Here is an 18,819-nt window from a genome sequence, read left to right as displayed (position 1 = left end):
AAGAAATGCCAATGATGCCTTTCGGCAACGGCAAGGCGTTGGTGAATTATGGAAATGTCACATATTTCACTCAAAATTTGTTCAAGTTCAGAAAGTTCGTCTGAAGCGTAAATTAAATTACCCAAGCCAGTTCTTACATATGTTTTAGTACAACGTTTAACTAACTTATAGCTTGAGTTTCAGGAAAAACCAAGGTGTAGCACATGCCTAAAAATTAACTCGCGACTTTAGGTCTAAATTTAAACTTCGTTGAAAACTAAAATAAAATTGTTTACCTTCCACATTATCGTTAAGATAAGAATTAACCGCCATACTAGGGCTAAAACCCTTTATAAATTGATTTATCGGGGAATATTTTACCACGCTTTCTTCCTTTTTGCGTGCGAGCGAAGTTTTGAGACCGCCTCGTTTTGCCTCAAATTTTGGTTGTTTTCAAGGCGCCGACCACGAAAATTGATTTTGTCGATTTTCTCCAAATCCAAGCGGCCATTTGAAACACAAACTACACCACGTTTAGTTACTTACTAATAAGTATGTTTGGACAAGATATGAGCGAAATTTAATTTTTGACCTTGGCCGCCGGTTGCTCGATTTTTACGGACATTCGCACTTAAGTACGCGCACGATTAGAAATCACATGTGTCCAGAATTGAGAATTCTCATCAATTTTCTTTTGGATTGACGACGAAAAACTTCTGTCGAGATGGCTTATCTGTACGAATAGTGCGTTTGTAGAATGGGCTCTGTCTAGACGACGGGTTCTTATTTCTTTTGGCAGACTGTGTCTGCATGTCTATATTGCATTTTGTTTTTCAAGTCCGTTACTGAGGGTATCAATTTTTAAAAATACCCCAAAAACACTATTTAAAATCTGTTTGAAAATAAATCTGGTTGACTTTTTTTCCTTTGAAGTATATTTCTTACCATAGGACAGCCGGGTTTTTTCAAAACACCCTATAAACAGCCTGTTTAAGTTAGGTTTGGAAACAGGTTTCCATTTAAATACCTTTTAAATGAGGATAGTTTGTGAAAATACAGTAAAAACAGCCAGTTTTAATCCTGTTTGGAGAGATTTCAAGATGTTCGTTATTTCAAATCACAATTTAAATTGAACTGCCTTTTAAACCTTCTTCAAAAATGTTTTAACTATGCTACTTATGAGCTGTTTAAGGTCGTAGACGAGGAAGTATATTCAAAATAGTCTTTAAACATCCTAAGTGAAACCTGATTTTGAACTTTACTTATAAAAACTACTTTTTAAATCTTTGTGATTAGGTTCTTCTTTCCAAAATGCAGTTTAAATACGGTATTTAAAAAAAAATTAGCGACTCGAAAGTACTCTCTTTCGAAAATATAGTTAAAGTACTGTATTTAAAATGTAGTTTTGATAGCAAATATAATGCAAACACAAGGAAAACCTGGGAAAATGTTATAAATATTATTCAAATAGATGTCAAATACAATTCAAACTTTTAACGCTATTTTGGTTTTAGTCGTGAAATATAATAAAAATACCTCAAATTGTGGTAAAAATAGTTTTTAAATCGTTTAAATAGCTTTAAACTACTTCACAAACAGTTTTAAAATACATTTGATTTGGTGCGGGAACTCTCCATGTCATCCACCAAGCTGACTGCGGTGTTTTTGTACTCCTCCTCCTCGTCTTCTTTTCATCTGTTTACAGGTTTACCAACACCCTCTCCCTTGGGGAGTTCCAATCGATTTTTGTCCTTGTTCAAGACAACACGGCAACACTGGAACAGGATTGGACCTCGTGTATTCGCCCTTGTTGCAATATTTGGAGGGATATTCACATTTTTGTACTTTCCTTTTATCTGAGAGAGGACATACCCAGGGATATTGATTCCTGCATCTGTTTCCACCTTTAAAATTGATACAAACAAGTCATTTGAATAGAGTATTTTTTGCCTACGCAATAGCGAGATTTTAAGAAAGCCTGGCCCGGGGGGAAGGGGGCGTACTGTGGATCTCAAGTGACGGGGATAATAGAAATCTTTTCTTCCCGAATTTTTTTGGTTAGGAAACTTTGACAATTATTGTTTGGGGGTGGCTTGATTTAAAATATATTTTTTGGGTATTCAACACATTCTGAAGATTCGCGGTAGTGCCTGCGTATCCCCGCCTTGTGGCTCTGCGAATCACAACCAAGCCTGTTTTGAGGCTGTTTTAATAGCGTAGCTCTCGCTTGCGCGAAGGGCGCGTAGAGGAGCACCATGGGTAAGAAAATTTGGCAATCTATGCATCCAAGAAATTTTGGTCCTGAGAAAATCGTCCGTGAGGCGTATGTCCCTACGTACGTCCATCCCTTCATATATTAGCAGGGATTAAATTTTGCATTTCGAGCACCCGTACGTTTCGACATGTTTCGGCGATAAATCGCATAGCTTCTCGGACTTTTAGCGATAAATACAACAACAACAAAGCCGATTCTTTCTTTCGACTAAATTTTATTGTCTACATTGACATGGATAATAGAGAAAGAGCTAGAGCGAGAGTAAAAAACAAAGGAGACCAATTTCTTTGGGGAAAAAAACATCAAAATTTTATAGCGGCGGTGAGAAAAAGGGGAAATGCTAGCGGCTATCAAGGTGAAAATGAGCGGCAGCGAAAGAAAAAAGTGAACAGGAACACATAAAAAGTGTAACTAGGAAGTTTCTGGAACTTTCGAGATAAACTTACATCAACCTAACCTAACTCGTAATCTCCTTACCCTAATCCTAACCTTACTCTAAAGTCTGGTTTCCATATGATCGTCCCGATCGTCCCGATCGCCCCAGTCGTTTCAAAAAATTTCGTGGCGATCAGGACGACTTGGACGATTGGTAGTTTCCATCTCATCGCCTCGATCGCCTTAAAGACAAGACACGCGGGGGCATCAGCAATTTCTTTGGGTGAGACAATAGAATTTTTGCGCGTGTTTCGCAAACACGCCAAACATAATCATGGATTTTAATCGGAGAGCGAACTCAGCGCCTCGCTATCTGCTTTTTCTCTCCATTTTACGGCGTCGAGCTGCTAGAAGAGTTCCACGACTGTAGTATCACTTCGAGAACTTGATGTTACTGTACTGACTTAAGCTAATTTCAAATAGCGCCCAGCATACGTGGTGCGAACATTTTTGTATTATTATTATTTTTGTTTTCGACTTCAGCGTCGCCCAGGCCAAATTTATTCTCGATTTGGAATAAAAGTGATGATTTCTGGGATAGCCTTTGATCGTCCTAATCGTCTTAATTGTCTGAGAGCGTTTCCATATGATCGCTTCAAAATTCACATGATCGTCCTCTGAATCGTCGACCATATAGAATTCAACTCTATCCAAGCGATCGGGGTCGTTTCAGTCGTCCAGGTCGTTTGTAATCGTCCGGGTAGCGTTTCCATATGATCTATTTAATCGTCTAAACGTTAAGGACGGCGACAGCAACGAACACATCACTCAAAAATTAAATTAACATTCATTCAATCTTCATTGCGACAGTTCCAACTCACTTACTTTCTCAAATGTAGGCGAACTCTCCTGCAGTTGAATCCCTAAAAACCATATCCAAGTTTAACCCTAACCCTCACGCCAACCTAACCCTAACCCTAACTTAACCCTAACCCCGACCCTAACCAAACCCTAACTCGAGCTTTCCTTCCATGATTGCCACGAAAATCCTCCTGTTAGTGGTCATGGGACTTGCAGGGCGTGAAAATGGCGGAAAAGCGAAAAACTGTCGAGTTCTGCGTCGAGTCCGGGCTCGGTATAAAGGCATCCTCGGAAGTTTCTCGTTGCAGTCGGGCCAAAAAAATGGCAAAGAAATGTACAAAAAAGTGTGCTGCGCGAGCAAAGTGTTTTTTTTTTACTAATTAGGCCTGATTTTTTTGGGGCTGTTTTCGTTGCCGTCGCCGCTTGGCATTACGCGATTTTATATTTTATTTGAGTAAACTATAGATATTAGACTAATGAGAGCTTTTTTTTAGCCCAGGCTAAATCTATATGAAGTATGTTTTGATTAGTCAAAATATGACAGGTGAGTTCATGCGGAAAACTTATGCAGCATCTGGAAACTTGTTTTTCGATAGTTGAAGCTGACACAGTGTTGTGTCATCTTGTGATAGCTTTAACTGTCTTTTTCCACTTGATGTACAACATGAAATACAGCTGCTGCCAAGAATATTTTGTTATTCATGGCTAGTTTGCTTATAGGGTTTTTGGTTAAGAAATGCACCCCTTATCGGAAATTCCATCTCGGAAAGCATCTCTTTCAAAAATCAGCTTAATACTCACTTCACCTTGCTTGATGCGTAAGTCTCAAGCGATTCTGGTCTTATTTGATGGCTTTCAGGACCTGCATCTCGACCTGGTAGGCCTGAATAATTATTGTATTTGATGTTTTATTATTATTATTATTATTATTATTATTATTATTATTATTATTATTATTATTATTATTATTATTATTTCAGTCGAGCGCAGTTTATGCGGCTAGTTCACTCACTTTTATGCAGGTTGTAAGATTTGATCGGGTTTGATATAAGCCTACAGAACTTTAAAAAGCCTCTAGACATTTTCTGACCGCAAATACAAAGAAAGCGTTCCGAAGAATAAAGTTTTAGCTTTAAAAATAGCAAATACTGGGAAGCCGGGTTAAAACATAAGCTTATATTAAATCTGCAAGGTATTAACTAGAAGCTTTAATATATGCTTAAAAACTCAGGATCTTCGCAGAGACACTTTACTCTCAGTACTTTTCTTCGTGATTGAAAATTGTTGTCGTTGTCTCAGTCTGTAAATTTTTCACCGACCTAATTATATTTCTTTTATTGATTGTTAGTATATATGTTGCCCAGGATCCGGCCACTTCAGTGTAACACTGCAATAACTTTCCTTTCTTAGTTGCAAGAGCTTTGAAATTTGGCCAAGAGAAAATCTATTTAGTCCTTAATGTGAAGAAAGACAGTTTAATTTTTTTGCCTTCGTTTCCATCGCGAAATTAATATTTTTTGCAGAGCTCCTATATTGCCTAGTATCAGGCCACCTGGCCCAGTATCCCGCCACAACAATAACAACATAATTATACATAAATTTCGACAGGGAAGCGACTTATAAGCTTCTCTTGCACTTGTGAAAAAGTGACTGGCCATCGATTCCAAAAATATCAATCGATCTGGACCTAGCATCGTGAAATAAACCATAACAAAAGACTGGGGTGTTGTGGGGGACGCGAGCGGCTGTTAAATGGTATAGTTCTTACTTTCTTGACTAGGAACGTTTTCACTGATTTAAGGAACTCATCCGTGGACAAGCCAAAGCCGCGGTTTCCAAGCTTTTCCTTCATTTTTTGCTAAAATTAAAAAAAACAAACAAACAAACTGGCGAAGGGCCGTCAATCGGTCAAAGGTCACTCTCCTATAGACCTTGTGACGGTTTTGGACGCCATCTTGACGAGTAGGCAAGCGCGTGATACATTACAGTGATTGTATGAGGATCTAATGTCGAATAATTTCCTTAGAACGGTTGTTCTGAAAAAAAAAAAAAAAAAAGTTGTAAACTAAAGCTTCACTCCTAGGGATTCTTCTGAAAAAAATTGAGGTCGTTACATTCACTAGAAGACCTAGAACCACTTTTTAAAATTGTCTATACACTTGTCTGTAAGAAAGTCCCGGGAAAATTACAGACAAATATATGGAAAATCTAAAGAAAGCCTCTGGAGAAATTTAAGCACAGGTACGCCCCCAAATTTTTTTTGGGACGATCCTTTGCTTTGTAGCTCAAGTTTACAATTGATATTTTGTTCAGAACAGCCGTTTTACGAATATTATTCAACATTAGATTCTCATACAAACACTGTAATTTCTCACTTGTTTGCCCACTCGTCAAGATGGCGTCGAAAACCGTGGCAAGGTCTATTTAGTCTGGCCTGCAGTTTTAATTTCTTTATGCTCAGTCCCCACATTTGGCCTGCTTTCTGGCACTAATTCCTCCTTCTTTCACGTCTTTCAATCTCTTTGAGAAATTTTTCAAACCGTTGCAACCCAATGCTAGTAGTAACAACTGGGGAAAGTATGAGAATTCCCGGTTCAACTCCGACGCTTCTGGTTATATATAGAAAATGTAGTCACGCGAAGCAAGCCGCGCACACGAAATCAGGTCGCCTCTGAACGAGTGAAGAAAATTTCCATAAGGAGTTGAGTAGAATTGCATTATGCAGATTATATCATATATCCTACGCTTTAATTATAGTTATAGATATGAAATAGAGCTATCCGGATAATGTACGCAGCTATTTTATCGATTTTGCACAGCAAGGAAAAAACTGGCCTGATATTGGGCACCTGACAATACTTAGTGAATGTTTCCGGCCTCCGTTATTCTAAACAAATCGAATTTCAAGAAGAATTAATAAATTTTCTAACAACTTGACTACCCTAAGTATCTTCACTTTAAATAATTATAAGAAAGTTTCTTTGATTATTACAAACTTCTTTTTTTACTGCGCAGTAAACCGCGTATTAATATCAGCCATGAAAAGTTTACTCACCTGAACAGAACGGGCGCCTTCTGCAACTGTTTCACAAGCTGTAAACTCGCCAAAACTTTCATCTTAAAGCTGAAATGTTCATCTTTCATTCGAAATACTTCGCTTACCGAACCTAAAAAATCCGGCCTGATTTTTTATTTTGGCCTCGCTTACAGTACTGCAACGTGTAAAGTTGCTGCCACCAAGGACTATCGTGTCTTATAATCGGCCTTTATAGCATAAAATTATATTTCGGGGATGTCCAATTAACCTTATTATTAAAAATAAAGGTGTTCGTAGGTAAGCGATTAGCTTATTTTCTTTAGGAAGAATTTGTTTTCCAGGCCTAATCTACTGTGATCGAAGATGATTGCTATTTTTTGGGTGTACATAAAGACTATTAACTCGATGTAAAATTTGTTTAACCCTTGAACTGTTTGCAAATTCTTTTTCTCTAAAATCACTCAGCCTTTCCCTCAAAATTCACAGGAATGTGCTCTAATTGTGGATTACAGGTTAATTGTTTGATTTAAATCATAAATTTATCAACGGGAGCTTCTCTTTTAGCTCTGAGATTGTTTGGGGGGATAAATGTTTGGTCCAGGGAACTTTTGGGGGTTTTGTTGGAAGGCCTAGGGATATCTTGGGGGTTTGATTTTTGTCCCCCTTCAATCATCCCCGCTAATTGACATCCGGAGTACCCCCTTAATGGGCCTGGCGTTAAGAGCCTGATTACATCAGCCGGACTGGCTTGCTTTTGTGGAGCCGACTTTTATCCCGATTTTCCGCCACCCCGATACCGGCATCTCAGCTAAACTAGCCAAATTGGTTGCATATAATCATAACACAGGGTTCATTCTTGCGCTTAATCTCCTTTCCGCATTTCAAAAAAAGGAGGGCCAACCCGGTTTTGTAATCATGGTCCTAATCTGGAAAAACAACAAGCTCAGAAGCAAGACAGTTACATCCGGTAAAGTTTTATAAAGATAGGGGAAAGTGTTGCAACTTTCCCGAGCTTAAAACTTTCATTTAACAGCAACAGGCCATTAACTTAACTCAACAAATCTCTCCAATTAACTTCATGTAACTCGAAAACCAAAATAGCTATTCACAAGTAACTTATACCCACAGCGTCACAGCGAGTAAGCTCGCTTATTGATAAAATGGGGGTGACAACAAAGAGTCCTAATTAGATGTATCTATCTCCCTTTCATTCTCTACAGTGTAGTTCATCACTATATAATAATAATAATAATAATAATAATAATAATAATAATGATAGTAATAATAGTAGTTCATCACTGTATAATAAAATAATAATAATAATGATAATAATAATACTAGTAGTAGTAGTAAGAAGAAGAGGAAGAAGAAAAGGAAAAAGAAGATAGTTTTCAACGGCTAAAATACCTTGATTTTTCTGTTGCCTTTAACTGCAAATCGCTGACTGTAAATCACTGAGGTTACCAAACGCAGTTGTTCGTCTTCAAACGCTTCTGTTTTATTAATATCTAGTTCTGTTTTGGCCAACACTTCACGTACGTCTGGGTCAACTATGTATTCATGATCAATTTCCCCGAGCTCTAGGGATCCCAGGTCTTCATTTATCTTGATCTCAATATTGGCAATATCAGCAGCTTGGGCTCCAACTGCAAAGGAGCTGAATCAAGAAGCAAAAAAATTTCGTATGAGGAACAGGACAGAATGTTGGTGCTGTACTACTGGGTAAATTTTCATTAATAGAAAAATTAATATGTTGTGGTTAAATTTATCCTTGGTTTAAATTTTATTTTCTTTTGTTTCAAAATCATTATCATATATTACCATACCCAAAAACAAAAGAAAATAAAATTTAAACCAAGGATGAAACTGAACCACAACAAATACATTGACGAAAATTAATTAAGAGAGGGGACTTTTTACAACTGATTACATTCTACAGTATTTCTTAAGGGAATAAAGAGTTAGAATGACTTTCGCAACACAAAACATTCCCTCTAGGGTGTTATAATCCCTCAGGTTCATGAGAGTTGATAATCCTCTCCAGGAGGTGATAGCCCCCAGGATGGTGAGAGGTGATAATCCTCTTTCGGAGTGATAATCCTCCAGCGTAGTGAGGGTTGCTAATCCTCTGTCTGAGTGATAATCCCCCAGGGTAAAGAGAGGTGATAATCCTCCCTCAGAGTGACAATCTCTCAGGGTAGTGAGGGGTGCTAAACCTATGTCTGAGTGATGATCCCCCCGGGTAGCGAGAGGTGACAATCTTTCCTCGGAGTGATAATCCCTCAGTGTCGTGAGAGGTGATAATCCCTCAGGGTTGTGAGAGGCGGTAATCCTCCATAGGGGGTGATAATTCTCCCTCCCTCCCAAGGTTGAGATTGAGAGGTGATAACCCCCCTTGGGTACAGAGGGGTGAAAAGGGCTCTGTTGATTACCAATTCCCTGGATTAAGGAGTAACAAGAGCCTATGGGGCAAAGGTCATAAGTATTGGAGCACTTCATCGTAAGCTCATGTTCAACTAATATATAAAGGTATGATTACTAATCATAGTTATGATTGGGTATCTGCTACCCGTCAGGAAAAACCCCTTCTTATTTTAGAAGGAAACTTGAATCCTTCTGTAGGTAGAAGTAGAAACTTCATAAGAACTCCGGGGGAGTGAGGCTGAACTAAAATTTGTTAATACAAGCTAAAAATATATTACTAAGTGCAGTGCGTGTAGGGGTGTCAGCTTAGATTGATTCTTCTTGGTGAAAAATCCTGTTTTTTCATTGTTATATCTCCATGGCAACTGTCCATGGATTTGCAGTGAATGAAACAATAATTAGTCCTATATGCTGTTCTCAGGATTGCAGCGATAAAGCAAAAAAAAAAAGAAGAAGAAAAAAAACTAAGAAAACCATAATAGAGAATCAAATAGCGATAAAAGCGTGTGGTAGATTATTTTGTTCCACGACAAAAGCACATGAACTGCTGTTTTACTAAAGCACTGTTTATGTGACAGCTTTTATCTGATTGGCTGAGCAAATTATTTAGTGTGATAGGGGTCACATGCCGGAAGTAACCCGTGAAAGGAAGCGAGCTGGTTTATTCCTCTAAATGGATTACTGGTATATGGCTATATCACATTCACTTTAATTCATCCTTTGGTATAAATTACCTTGCATTTCTCTGCACACGGATTTAGTGAGCATAGAGTCATAAATAATAGCCAAATGGCGTGACAATAGCTACTAAAAGCACATCACACTTAAATAAATGAATTTATAGTTATCAACGTAAATTGTATAAGATTTTAAAGATCAAACATGTTAAGCGACTACGGGGCAAATTTGTTCACAAAAAAATCTAGAGTAAAAAACTTACGAGATAACAAATTGAGCTTGAGAAAGCCATTGATGCAGGTTAAAGTAAGTTATGAAAATTAATAACTGTAACTAGGCAAAAACTAGTAAATGTTACAGGGTAATGTTTCAGTGACGTTAATTTACCTTGTAGCACCGCTGCCATCTTCACTTTCCTCCACTGATGCCATCTCATTATGTTTTTGAACCTTTTTTTTCTTCAAGGCTTCATATTCTTCCCTCTTGCCATCTGCTACGCAATGTTCTAGTCCCGTCACAACTTTGTATGTATATCGTCTGAACGGACGTTCCAGAACGTACCTAGATTCCCTTACCACCAGAGTAAATAACTTAATATCTTGAGTTCGGCCATAGACAACAGGGATATAATGTCCCTCTTTATCGCCAAAATTTTCCTTTGCGAATTCACGTAACAACTTGTCAATCAACTAAAATGTGAGACAATAAGAATAATAATAATTATAATGATGATGATGATGATGACGATGATGATGCTGATGATGATGATAGTGCTGGAAATGTAGGAAGATCTCTTCCACTGATCTGGTTAATTACATAGAAACCGGACAAAAGTGAAAGCAACGAAGACTGGAGGCTCGTTACATAACGTATAAAAAGCAAGGCGAGGCGAGAACTTAAACCGGCGGTTCAAGGAAGAAGCCAAAGAGGTTTATGCAGAGTAGCAGAGTAACACCTACATGTAAACCAGTGTGTGAGTCGTCTGATGCACACGCCTAGTGGGATGTACCGGTTTACGCGGGTCAAAAAATATCGGGATCGTTACCGAAGAAGAATTTGTCAACGTAAGAAAAGATTTCAACTCCTACGTGGCCACCGTTTTATCGTTTAGCTACACCGTTTGGCCACAGTGACGTCTCAGCTTTAAATACCGTAAAATTCCGAAAATAAGCCCCGGGGCTTATATTTTTCATAGACCCTTTTTGAGGGGCTTATTTTTGGAGGGGCTTTTATTTGGAGGGGCTTATCTATGGACGGAAATTTGCGTTTCAAAATCGATAGGGCTAGCCTTATAGTTGGAAGTAAATTTACCGTTTTTGCTTTGTTTTACTTTGTATTTGAGGGCAATTTTCCAAGTACAAGCCCCCGGGGGGCTTATATTTGGAGGGGCGATTTAACGGAGGGTTGTTTGCGTTACTGGTTTTGGGGGCTAATATTTGGAGGGGCTTATTTTCGGAATTTTACGGTACTTGTTTTTCCTTTGCTAAAAATGCAAAAGGTGGGTAGTAATATAAATTGTATATCCTTATCTATAAACTGGAGTGTATCCCTTCTTTCTTTGTTTGTAGTTTCATTAAGGTGGCTCGACTGGATTTTTTAGAGAGTATACTTTCCCACTTTGAGCGTTTACTACGTCGACATTGACAAAGATATCGGAAAAAGGTTGCCACGGCTGTATTATATAAAGATGAAAATTTGTTATGATCCATGTTATATTGACATCAGAGTTGCCATAGCAACAAAATGACGCCATTACGTTTTTTAACTGCCTTTGTGTTTCTCGGCACCAGGAGTTTTTTTTTTTTCAGAACTCGCTTAAAAGAGCTTTTACTTCCTTTAGTTGCATCGATTATGGCAAAGTTTGAACACAGTTTATGAGAGCGTTTTCGAAATATTTTGAAAAAAAGTTTTAAGGGTGACAAAGACAATGAATAAACATGTTATCGACATAATTAGCTAATATCTGAAGAAAATGATGGGGTCTGAAAATGAAGTTTCGTCTCATAGTGGTTTGATTCTATCTGAAACTTCGTACGAAAAAGGAGGGAGATTGTTTCGGCCGATTGCGAGACAGAGGAATTTGATTAACCTACGGTCGGCTACTTTCTTCACCCGGGAATCCCGGGATTAATCATCAATGTACATCTCCTCCAAGTTTCAAGGACACTTAAAACAAGGAAGGCAATTAAATGGGGTATCAAATGCCACAAATTTTCCTCCAGATTTTGTGTTTACAAGTGAGTGTCCTGATTACTCACTAGCTTTGTTTGAGGTTTCATAAACAAGTGCACAACTTAATTTGCATTCAAAAGAACCCTCCATCACTCTCCAAAGAAATCTCCGGAATAAGCTAATGTAGCAGAAATGGTCAAAACAATGTCTATAGCGTCACTTTGTCATCAGGAGGCACGCAGGAATAAATCGCTGTACAAAAGATTAGTTGCATTTCTGTTTCCTTTCTGCAATATATGTTCTCACCTTATATTCATTGTTACATTTGCTTCAGTTGTGCACGTGCATATAAAACTTGAAAACAATACCGGTGAATACATGTACACAAACTCTGGGGGAAAATTTTGTGACATTTAAAGCCCCATTACATTCATATACATACAACTATATTTAAACTTGGGAAAGTCATTTAGTAACGTACAAAGTTGCTAGCAAATATTTTAGTTAAAAAATATATATGTGTGCACTTTATTTACTGTTTTACAAGATTGCCGAGTGGGAAACCGATGATTGCAATACTCGATTAATTTCCCTTTTGAATTGCCCTATTGATTGAAAGCGGAGCTGACAAGTGCGTGCAAAGTGCACGTGCGTGGGTGGAGCCCCATAGCTAAGTAAATCTACCCATCCCAGAATATTTGGTTATCACGTGACCGTGCACCGACCGACCGCCCGAGCGACCATCCGTTCGTACCACAGGGAAATCAATGTTTACTCTCACACTTTCTAGCTAGTTTGGGAACCCAGGAGAAAACTAATTGAATATCAACGTTGTGATCAATTGACAGCTGTCATAACAGGGTATCCGCTGACCAGCATCACCTGACCACACCGAGGGCTCAGGTGACGACCCATCGAGGTCGAGTGTTTTTTGAAGTTATCCGCTGACAAGTTACTAGTTTTCAAATGATCGCAGGCTCAAGTTTATATTTTTTTCAATTCATATGAAATATGTTGTGTTTATGTCACTATGGCCCCGCACTATTAAGATTTTGATTTCAAACTGACCTCGGACGCGAAAATTCAGCCACTTCTTTAAAGATACAGACGGGGAAGACCTTTTCTTACCATCTTCACGCGTTGATCACGCCCTACGTCCAATTTTTATGCTCTGATTTTTCAAAATTTGATAGGTGAGTTCATGCGGAAAAACTTATGCTGCATCTTGAAACTTGTTTACTTTGACAGCTAAAGCTTTCAGAGTTTTGTATCAACTTGTGATGTTTTTAACTGTCTTTCTCAACTGGATGTACAAAATGAGATAGAGCTGCTATTAAGGGTCTTCTAATATTAATGGCTGGTTTGTTTATCGAGATTTTGCTTAAGAAATGCGCCGCTTGTCAAAGTCGGAATCGATTTCGGATGGCATCGTTTTTGTTTTTCACCTAGCTTGCTTGATGCGTAAGTCAGGGTTTGAAAGTCTCAAGTGATATATTTTTTTCAACACGAGAAGAGAAATTTCGTATCTCCAAGCGACCATGTAATGTTCCATTTATTATATAAAAACCAGTGAAATACCAAACCATTTTACTTAAACAGTGTTTGGGTCTGAAAGGTGCGGATTATTATGAAGCCATAGTAACGGTGATATTTTCACATGTGAAGATATCAACGGAGTTTTCGCGCGAAAGCTCACTTGGTATTTCATTGGTGTTTATATAATAATATATATATCTAATTTCGTGAACGCGAGCACAGTTAATTTATGCGCCAAGTTTGTTCACGTTTGTAAGATTTGAGGCAATGATCTGATCTAGTATCAGGTTTGATATAAGCTTACAGAACTCTAAAAGGGCGTTAGATATATTTTCTCACCGCAAGTAGAGATTTGTAAGCATGGACCATATTACACTCAAAAATGGTAAAGAAAGCAGCCGAACGTAGTCTAATCAAATTCTTTTTTCTCGCAATCGACCGAAGCAATCTCCCTCTTTTTTCGTGCAAAGATTCAGATGAAGTCAAACCAATGTAAGATGAAACTGCATCAGTTTCATACCTCATCATTTTCTTTAGATATTAGCTAATTATATCGATAGCATGTTCATTCAGTGTTTTTCTGACCCTTAAAACTTTGTTTAAAATATTTCGAAAACGCTCTCATAGAATTTGCTCAAACTTTATCATGATCAAGGCAACTAAAGGAGGCTTAAGCACCCTTAAGCGATTTAAAAAAAAAAAAAAAAAACTCCTGGTACCGAGAAATACAAAGGCAAGTAAATAACGTAGCGTCATCATGTTTCCATGGTAACTCTGATGTCAATAAAACATGTATCATAACAACTTTTCATCTTTTTATAGTACAACTGTGATAAGCGTTTTCCGATATCTTTGTTAATGCTGAAGCAGTAAACGCTTTAAGTGGGGAAGTATACCCCCTCAAAAAAAAACCAGTCGAGCCTAACAACGGATTAGTGATATTGGTTGGGATTACTCCAGGACTTCGTAGTGCTTTTAAAACACTGTTCAGGTCATGTTTAAAGAACAGTTTGGTCACACCACGCACGACTATGGCTGAAATAATTTTGATTATTTAGAAGTTGATCAGTTAGCCATGAAGTTTAATTTTTTTGGTGATAATTGCTCAAACGTTTACACAAAACATTCAACTGACACCGCGTTTTGACAGATTCATGACCGAAAATAAAGTAAAACTAAAGGGAAATACGCAGAATAAAGTGCAAACAATTAAATGGTTTTGTGGGCTATACGACGGATGCAACGACCAGAAAGCCTACTGAATTTGTCTTACCGCCATAATACTTCAAGCTTGTCTGTGCGTGTTCAGTCCTCTAAAAATAAAGATATGGCAATCAGGTGAAACCAAAAATGAAAACCATGTTTCTATCTACTGTTACATTTTTCTAGTTCTGTGGTCCTCATCAATATTTCGTTAATATTAAGGAAATGCCATTAAAAATTTTGCTGCGACATTTACAAAAGAGTCAGTTCCTATCGGTGCTTAATACTCACAGTTCTCATCATAAATTTGATATTACACAAAGTATTTACTGATTAAGAGATATTAAGACGGAAACCACTGAAAAATCTTGCTATCTAGAAACCTTAAATACGCGTAACGACACGGTCTGAGTGACGAGAGTAACCTCAAAATAAAATTCAAACCATTTGATTGCTTAATTACATAGACGATTTACACATCTGCCATTAAAGAAACAGCTTTTTCAGAATTTTGAATCCAATTATCCATCCCCATTTTCCTTGCTTATAAGATACTCTAAACTATTGGCTCGAGTTAGTGGTCTGATGATTTGTCTGTCTGTTAATTTTGTTGTTGTTTGTGTGTTTCTTTTCCTATTAAAGGTCTTCTAAAATGTTCCAACTCAAATTCAGCTAGGTGAAGTCTTCTATTTTTCTATCACACTTTAAAGCCTGTGAGTGCGTTTAATTTTTGTTTGATGCTATGACATTCACATCAGTCTTTAGCCCTAAAATATTGATTTTTTAATGATCGCTTTTGATCGTTTTGGTGGTGTACGCTAAAACTTTCCGCTCTCCCTCTTAGCAAGGTTGTTTCAAGCACGGTTTTTAGTCATCTTACCTTGCGGAAGCAATTTCTGTTTCTGAAGAGTTTGATTAATTCCTGATGCTTTAGAAAATCTCCTTCGAGATGTTTGAAACAAAATTATGAACAGTTTCTGAATTCAGTAATATTTACCTCAATTCGTTCCCAGGGTCTCTCATCAGATCTTTCCCTCCCCTATCTTCCTCCAATAGGCGTTAAGTATCGAGTATCGACGCTTCCTGCTCTGTGCGCAAACGCAATGCTACTATTGGAGTGTGGTGATGACGTAAATGCACCCACTTCTAGTTTTCTAATAAAGTTACAAAAGAGTCATTTCATAAAGTATTAGTGAGAAAAAATAGCTGAATTACACTCTCTCCGAAAATTTCGTTTCTTTTTTTTTTCTTTTCTGATATATGATGTTAAAAAGTCGAAATTTTACAAATGGACTGATGGTCGAATAAACTCTTTTACACCCAGAAATTGTACGTACCTTGATGGCTGATACTTCCTTAAGTATTGCATGAAAAAAGCAAAAAAATTGCACAGATTATTTATTCAATCTTGTCATTCAATATTGGCAGTTGCTTGTGTTGAGTTGTATTTCAGTTTTGAAAGGTGATTCTTGTTTAGCCCTTTTTATAACATTTTAACGATAAGGCAACAAAATTTAAACAAAGACGTTAGCAAAGATTCGCCCAGAACGCACGATTTTCATGCGTTAAGGACTTGAATGAATGAATGAATGAATTAATCAACATCCTTTATTTAAACACGAGGCATATTAAAGCAGTAAATTGCTTGAGGGTTCTTGTGTACTAAAAAATTTAATACATTCATATCTAATGACTTCTCTCTTACTCAGTGACCAAAACTGATCACTTTCTTTGATCATGGATCTCATGAGAGTCTAAAATAAGATATTCAATTCTTCATTATTGTCCGCCACAAAAACGAAAAAGAAAAAAAAAGTAAATTAGAGAAATTAATTTAAATGTTTTCTACCTGAATTCGTTATGTTTCGTTCAAATACGGATTCAAACATCAGAAAACCGTGAAAAGAACATTTAACCAAATCAACATGCAAAAGGGACAGTGCATTTCATAGGTATTTTTTCTTACCTAATACGAAAAAAAGTACTGTATTATGGCATTAATACACGAGATCTGACAAATATATACATCATGCCCTCTTCTCACAAGAAACATATAGAGATAAAGGAGAGAGGGTGTGCTTTCAGGTATCGAGATGATTGGCTGAGCATGTCTTTTTACGAAAGTTTAATGACATGTTTTCCTCATAGTACATAAATATGGTGGCCGAAAGGAACAAAAACAAAAAACAAGACTCGAAAACATAACCCGCTAACCCCGCACAGAAACACACGTAGCCAAAACGGAAAATGATAACCCAACGTCAATCTGGACTGAGAAACAAAGATCCGAAACAGAAATACACTATCCCCAAAAGAAAACACAAACAAACCCAAAATAGAATCACCCACCAGGCCTGAGTGACGTAAATCCCAAAATATTAAACAGAAACTCAACCAAAAAATACAAAAAAAAAAAGGAAAACAGAATCACAAACCCCAAAACAAAAACACGAAATGGAAAAAAAAAAGTTTGCTATATATGAATCAGGCATTGTTGAGACCCTGATTAGCTCCATGTATGGTAATCTGGAATACTTTCTTGAAATAACCACATTGACACAATTCTTTAAAAAATCAGTAGAACTGTTGGCTGTTATCGAAATTGCGACATGTTGTTCCCCTTAGCACACTTATTTCCATTTATCACTCTCTAATAGCACCCTATCTTCGATACGGTCTAATTGCATGGGGTCAAGCAAGCAAATCACAACTTATCAAACTTCTAGTCCTTCAGAAACGCGCTCTTCGCTTTATTCACCTTGCTAAACCGCGTGATTATGCCATTTCTCTCTTTATCAATACAAAAATATTACCAATTAACTTTCTCTATTATCAGCTACTAGCAGAAACAATGTCTGACTTGAGAAACAACTTAGTACCTACAAACATTCAGGAATTAATCCTTCCACTTTCCCGTATACATTCATACGGCACTAGGTCGTCTACATCTCAAAACTTTTATATAAAAAAAATCGAATCTTGAAATAAAAAAAAAGACTCTTTCTCGAGACTTGGTGCCAAATTATGGAATGAGATACCGACCAAGTTGCGCACACTTTCAGAACACAAATTCAAATTTAATATTCGTGCGTCATTGCTTGCACTGTAAATTAAAAAGATCTGTTTCAGCCACAAAGTGTCAATTCAGCCCTGCAGGCCAAAGTCTGATTCAGCCCTTCTTGGAGCCATTTGAGCACAATTTAGGCCAAAAAAGCTCTATCAAAAGGCTATTCCAGCCCACGGTAGGGCCCATTTCAGCCCTGGGACCAAATCAGCCCTAGCTAATTGGACTGTATTGGCCCTGATTTAAGGGAGCCAAATTAGACCCAAAAATAGGACTGTATTTTACTCACCGAAACGGCCCTGTTTTTAGGGCTAAAACAGATCTTTCTGATTTAGAGTGCACACGCATGTGTTTCATTTGTACTATAGGTCTTTACATTAAAGGAAAGCTCAGACGAAAGCAGCGTGGAGGTCAACAGAAGTAAGTTTATTTATATATTTTCAGTCGCGTGACAAACGACTTCCAGTTTTTTTGTCCGCGGGGAACCGGTTCTAGCTTTAAAAAGTTCGAGTTTGCATGGTAACGTCCTCCTTTCAACGGCTCTCTTCGCGAGTGGAGAGGTTTTGATCGGAGCTCGTGCGAAACGGGCACTTCTTATGAGGCCGAGTTTGGTAAAAAAAATTCTATTGCCACGGTTTGCAAAGCGCCTGGGACATCATTAAGTCCGGGAAGGCTTAAATGGGCGCTCGTTGCTCAAAGAACCGAGCTTCGGGCACAATCTGAGAGACCATCCAGCGGATGGTGTAAACGTCTCTGCCCAGCTCTGCACACCGTGAAGAAGTCTCCAGCGGGCAATAAGGGGCAGATTGGTTAGTTTGGATATAAGAAAAGAGGACCAACGGAGTTTGTGGCTGTGATTTTTGCCTCGCTGGAGACTTATAATGAACAGGGATTTCCCAGCATGCATTGCGAGAAAGGTTAACTAATGTTAATACTTCACTATTATACAGAGACTGTTTGTTCTGTTGATGTTTCAGTTTTGTACGACGGACGTGCTGATCTTTGAATAAGCGGGCAACAACGGTGAGTAGCCTGCTTAGTGCAAGGACAAGTTATGTGTACAAAGGCGTTAAAGTTCGGTTGAAATCAAAGTTTGTGGTTTTATAGGCCGTTAGCGAAGGTTTTTTAATATTATATTTTTGGTCATGTGTCGAGCGAGTCTGGAATTTTATTGTGTCAAAAAACGCCACCGTCGTATTACTGCACAGGCTGAAT

At 37.8% G+C, this 18,819-nt stretch overlaps 2 protein-coding genes and 1 pseudogene across 2 annotated transcripts in view; all 3 read right to left on the bottom strand.

The window, feature by feature from the left end:
- The window catches only part of LOC140933317 (uncharacterized), a 225,109-nt pseudogene that overhangs the window by 189,968 nt on the left and 16,322 nt on the right, over positions 1-18,819 (bottom strand).
- LOC140934541 (uncharacterized) overlaps positions 1-18,819 on the bottom strand; it is a 78,037-nt gene that overhangs the window by 48,868 nt on the left and 10,350 nt on the right. The gene's annotated exons all lie outside the window — the stretch shown is intronic.
- Positions 1,615-15,548, bottom strand: LOC140932813 (uncharacterized). The gene is made up of 5 exons (XM_073382320.1): positions 15,421-15,548; positions 14,611-14,650; positions 10,017-10,318; positions 7,935-8,184; positions 1,615-1,883 (listed from the first exon to the last, which is right to left on the bottom strand). The coding sequence occupies exons 2-5, from the start codon at positions 14,614-14,616 to the stop codon at positions 1,671-1,673; spliced, it is 771 nt and encodes a 256-aa protein (XP_073238421.1). The 5' UTR covers positions 14,617-14,650; positions 15,421-15,548; the 3' UTR covers positions 1,615-1,670.

This window comes from Porites lutea, chromosome 4 (genome assembly GCF_958299795.1).
Source record: "Porites lutea chromosome 4, jaPorLute2.1, whole genome shotgun sequence".
In the NCBI taxonomy this organism is placed as follows: Eukaryota; Metazoa; Cnidaria; class Anthozoa; order Scleractinia; family Poritidae; genus Porites; species Porites lutea.
The sequence above is the reverse complement of the archived record's forward strand: the minus strand, read 5'-3'. Positions and strand labels throughout refer to the sequence as shown.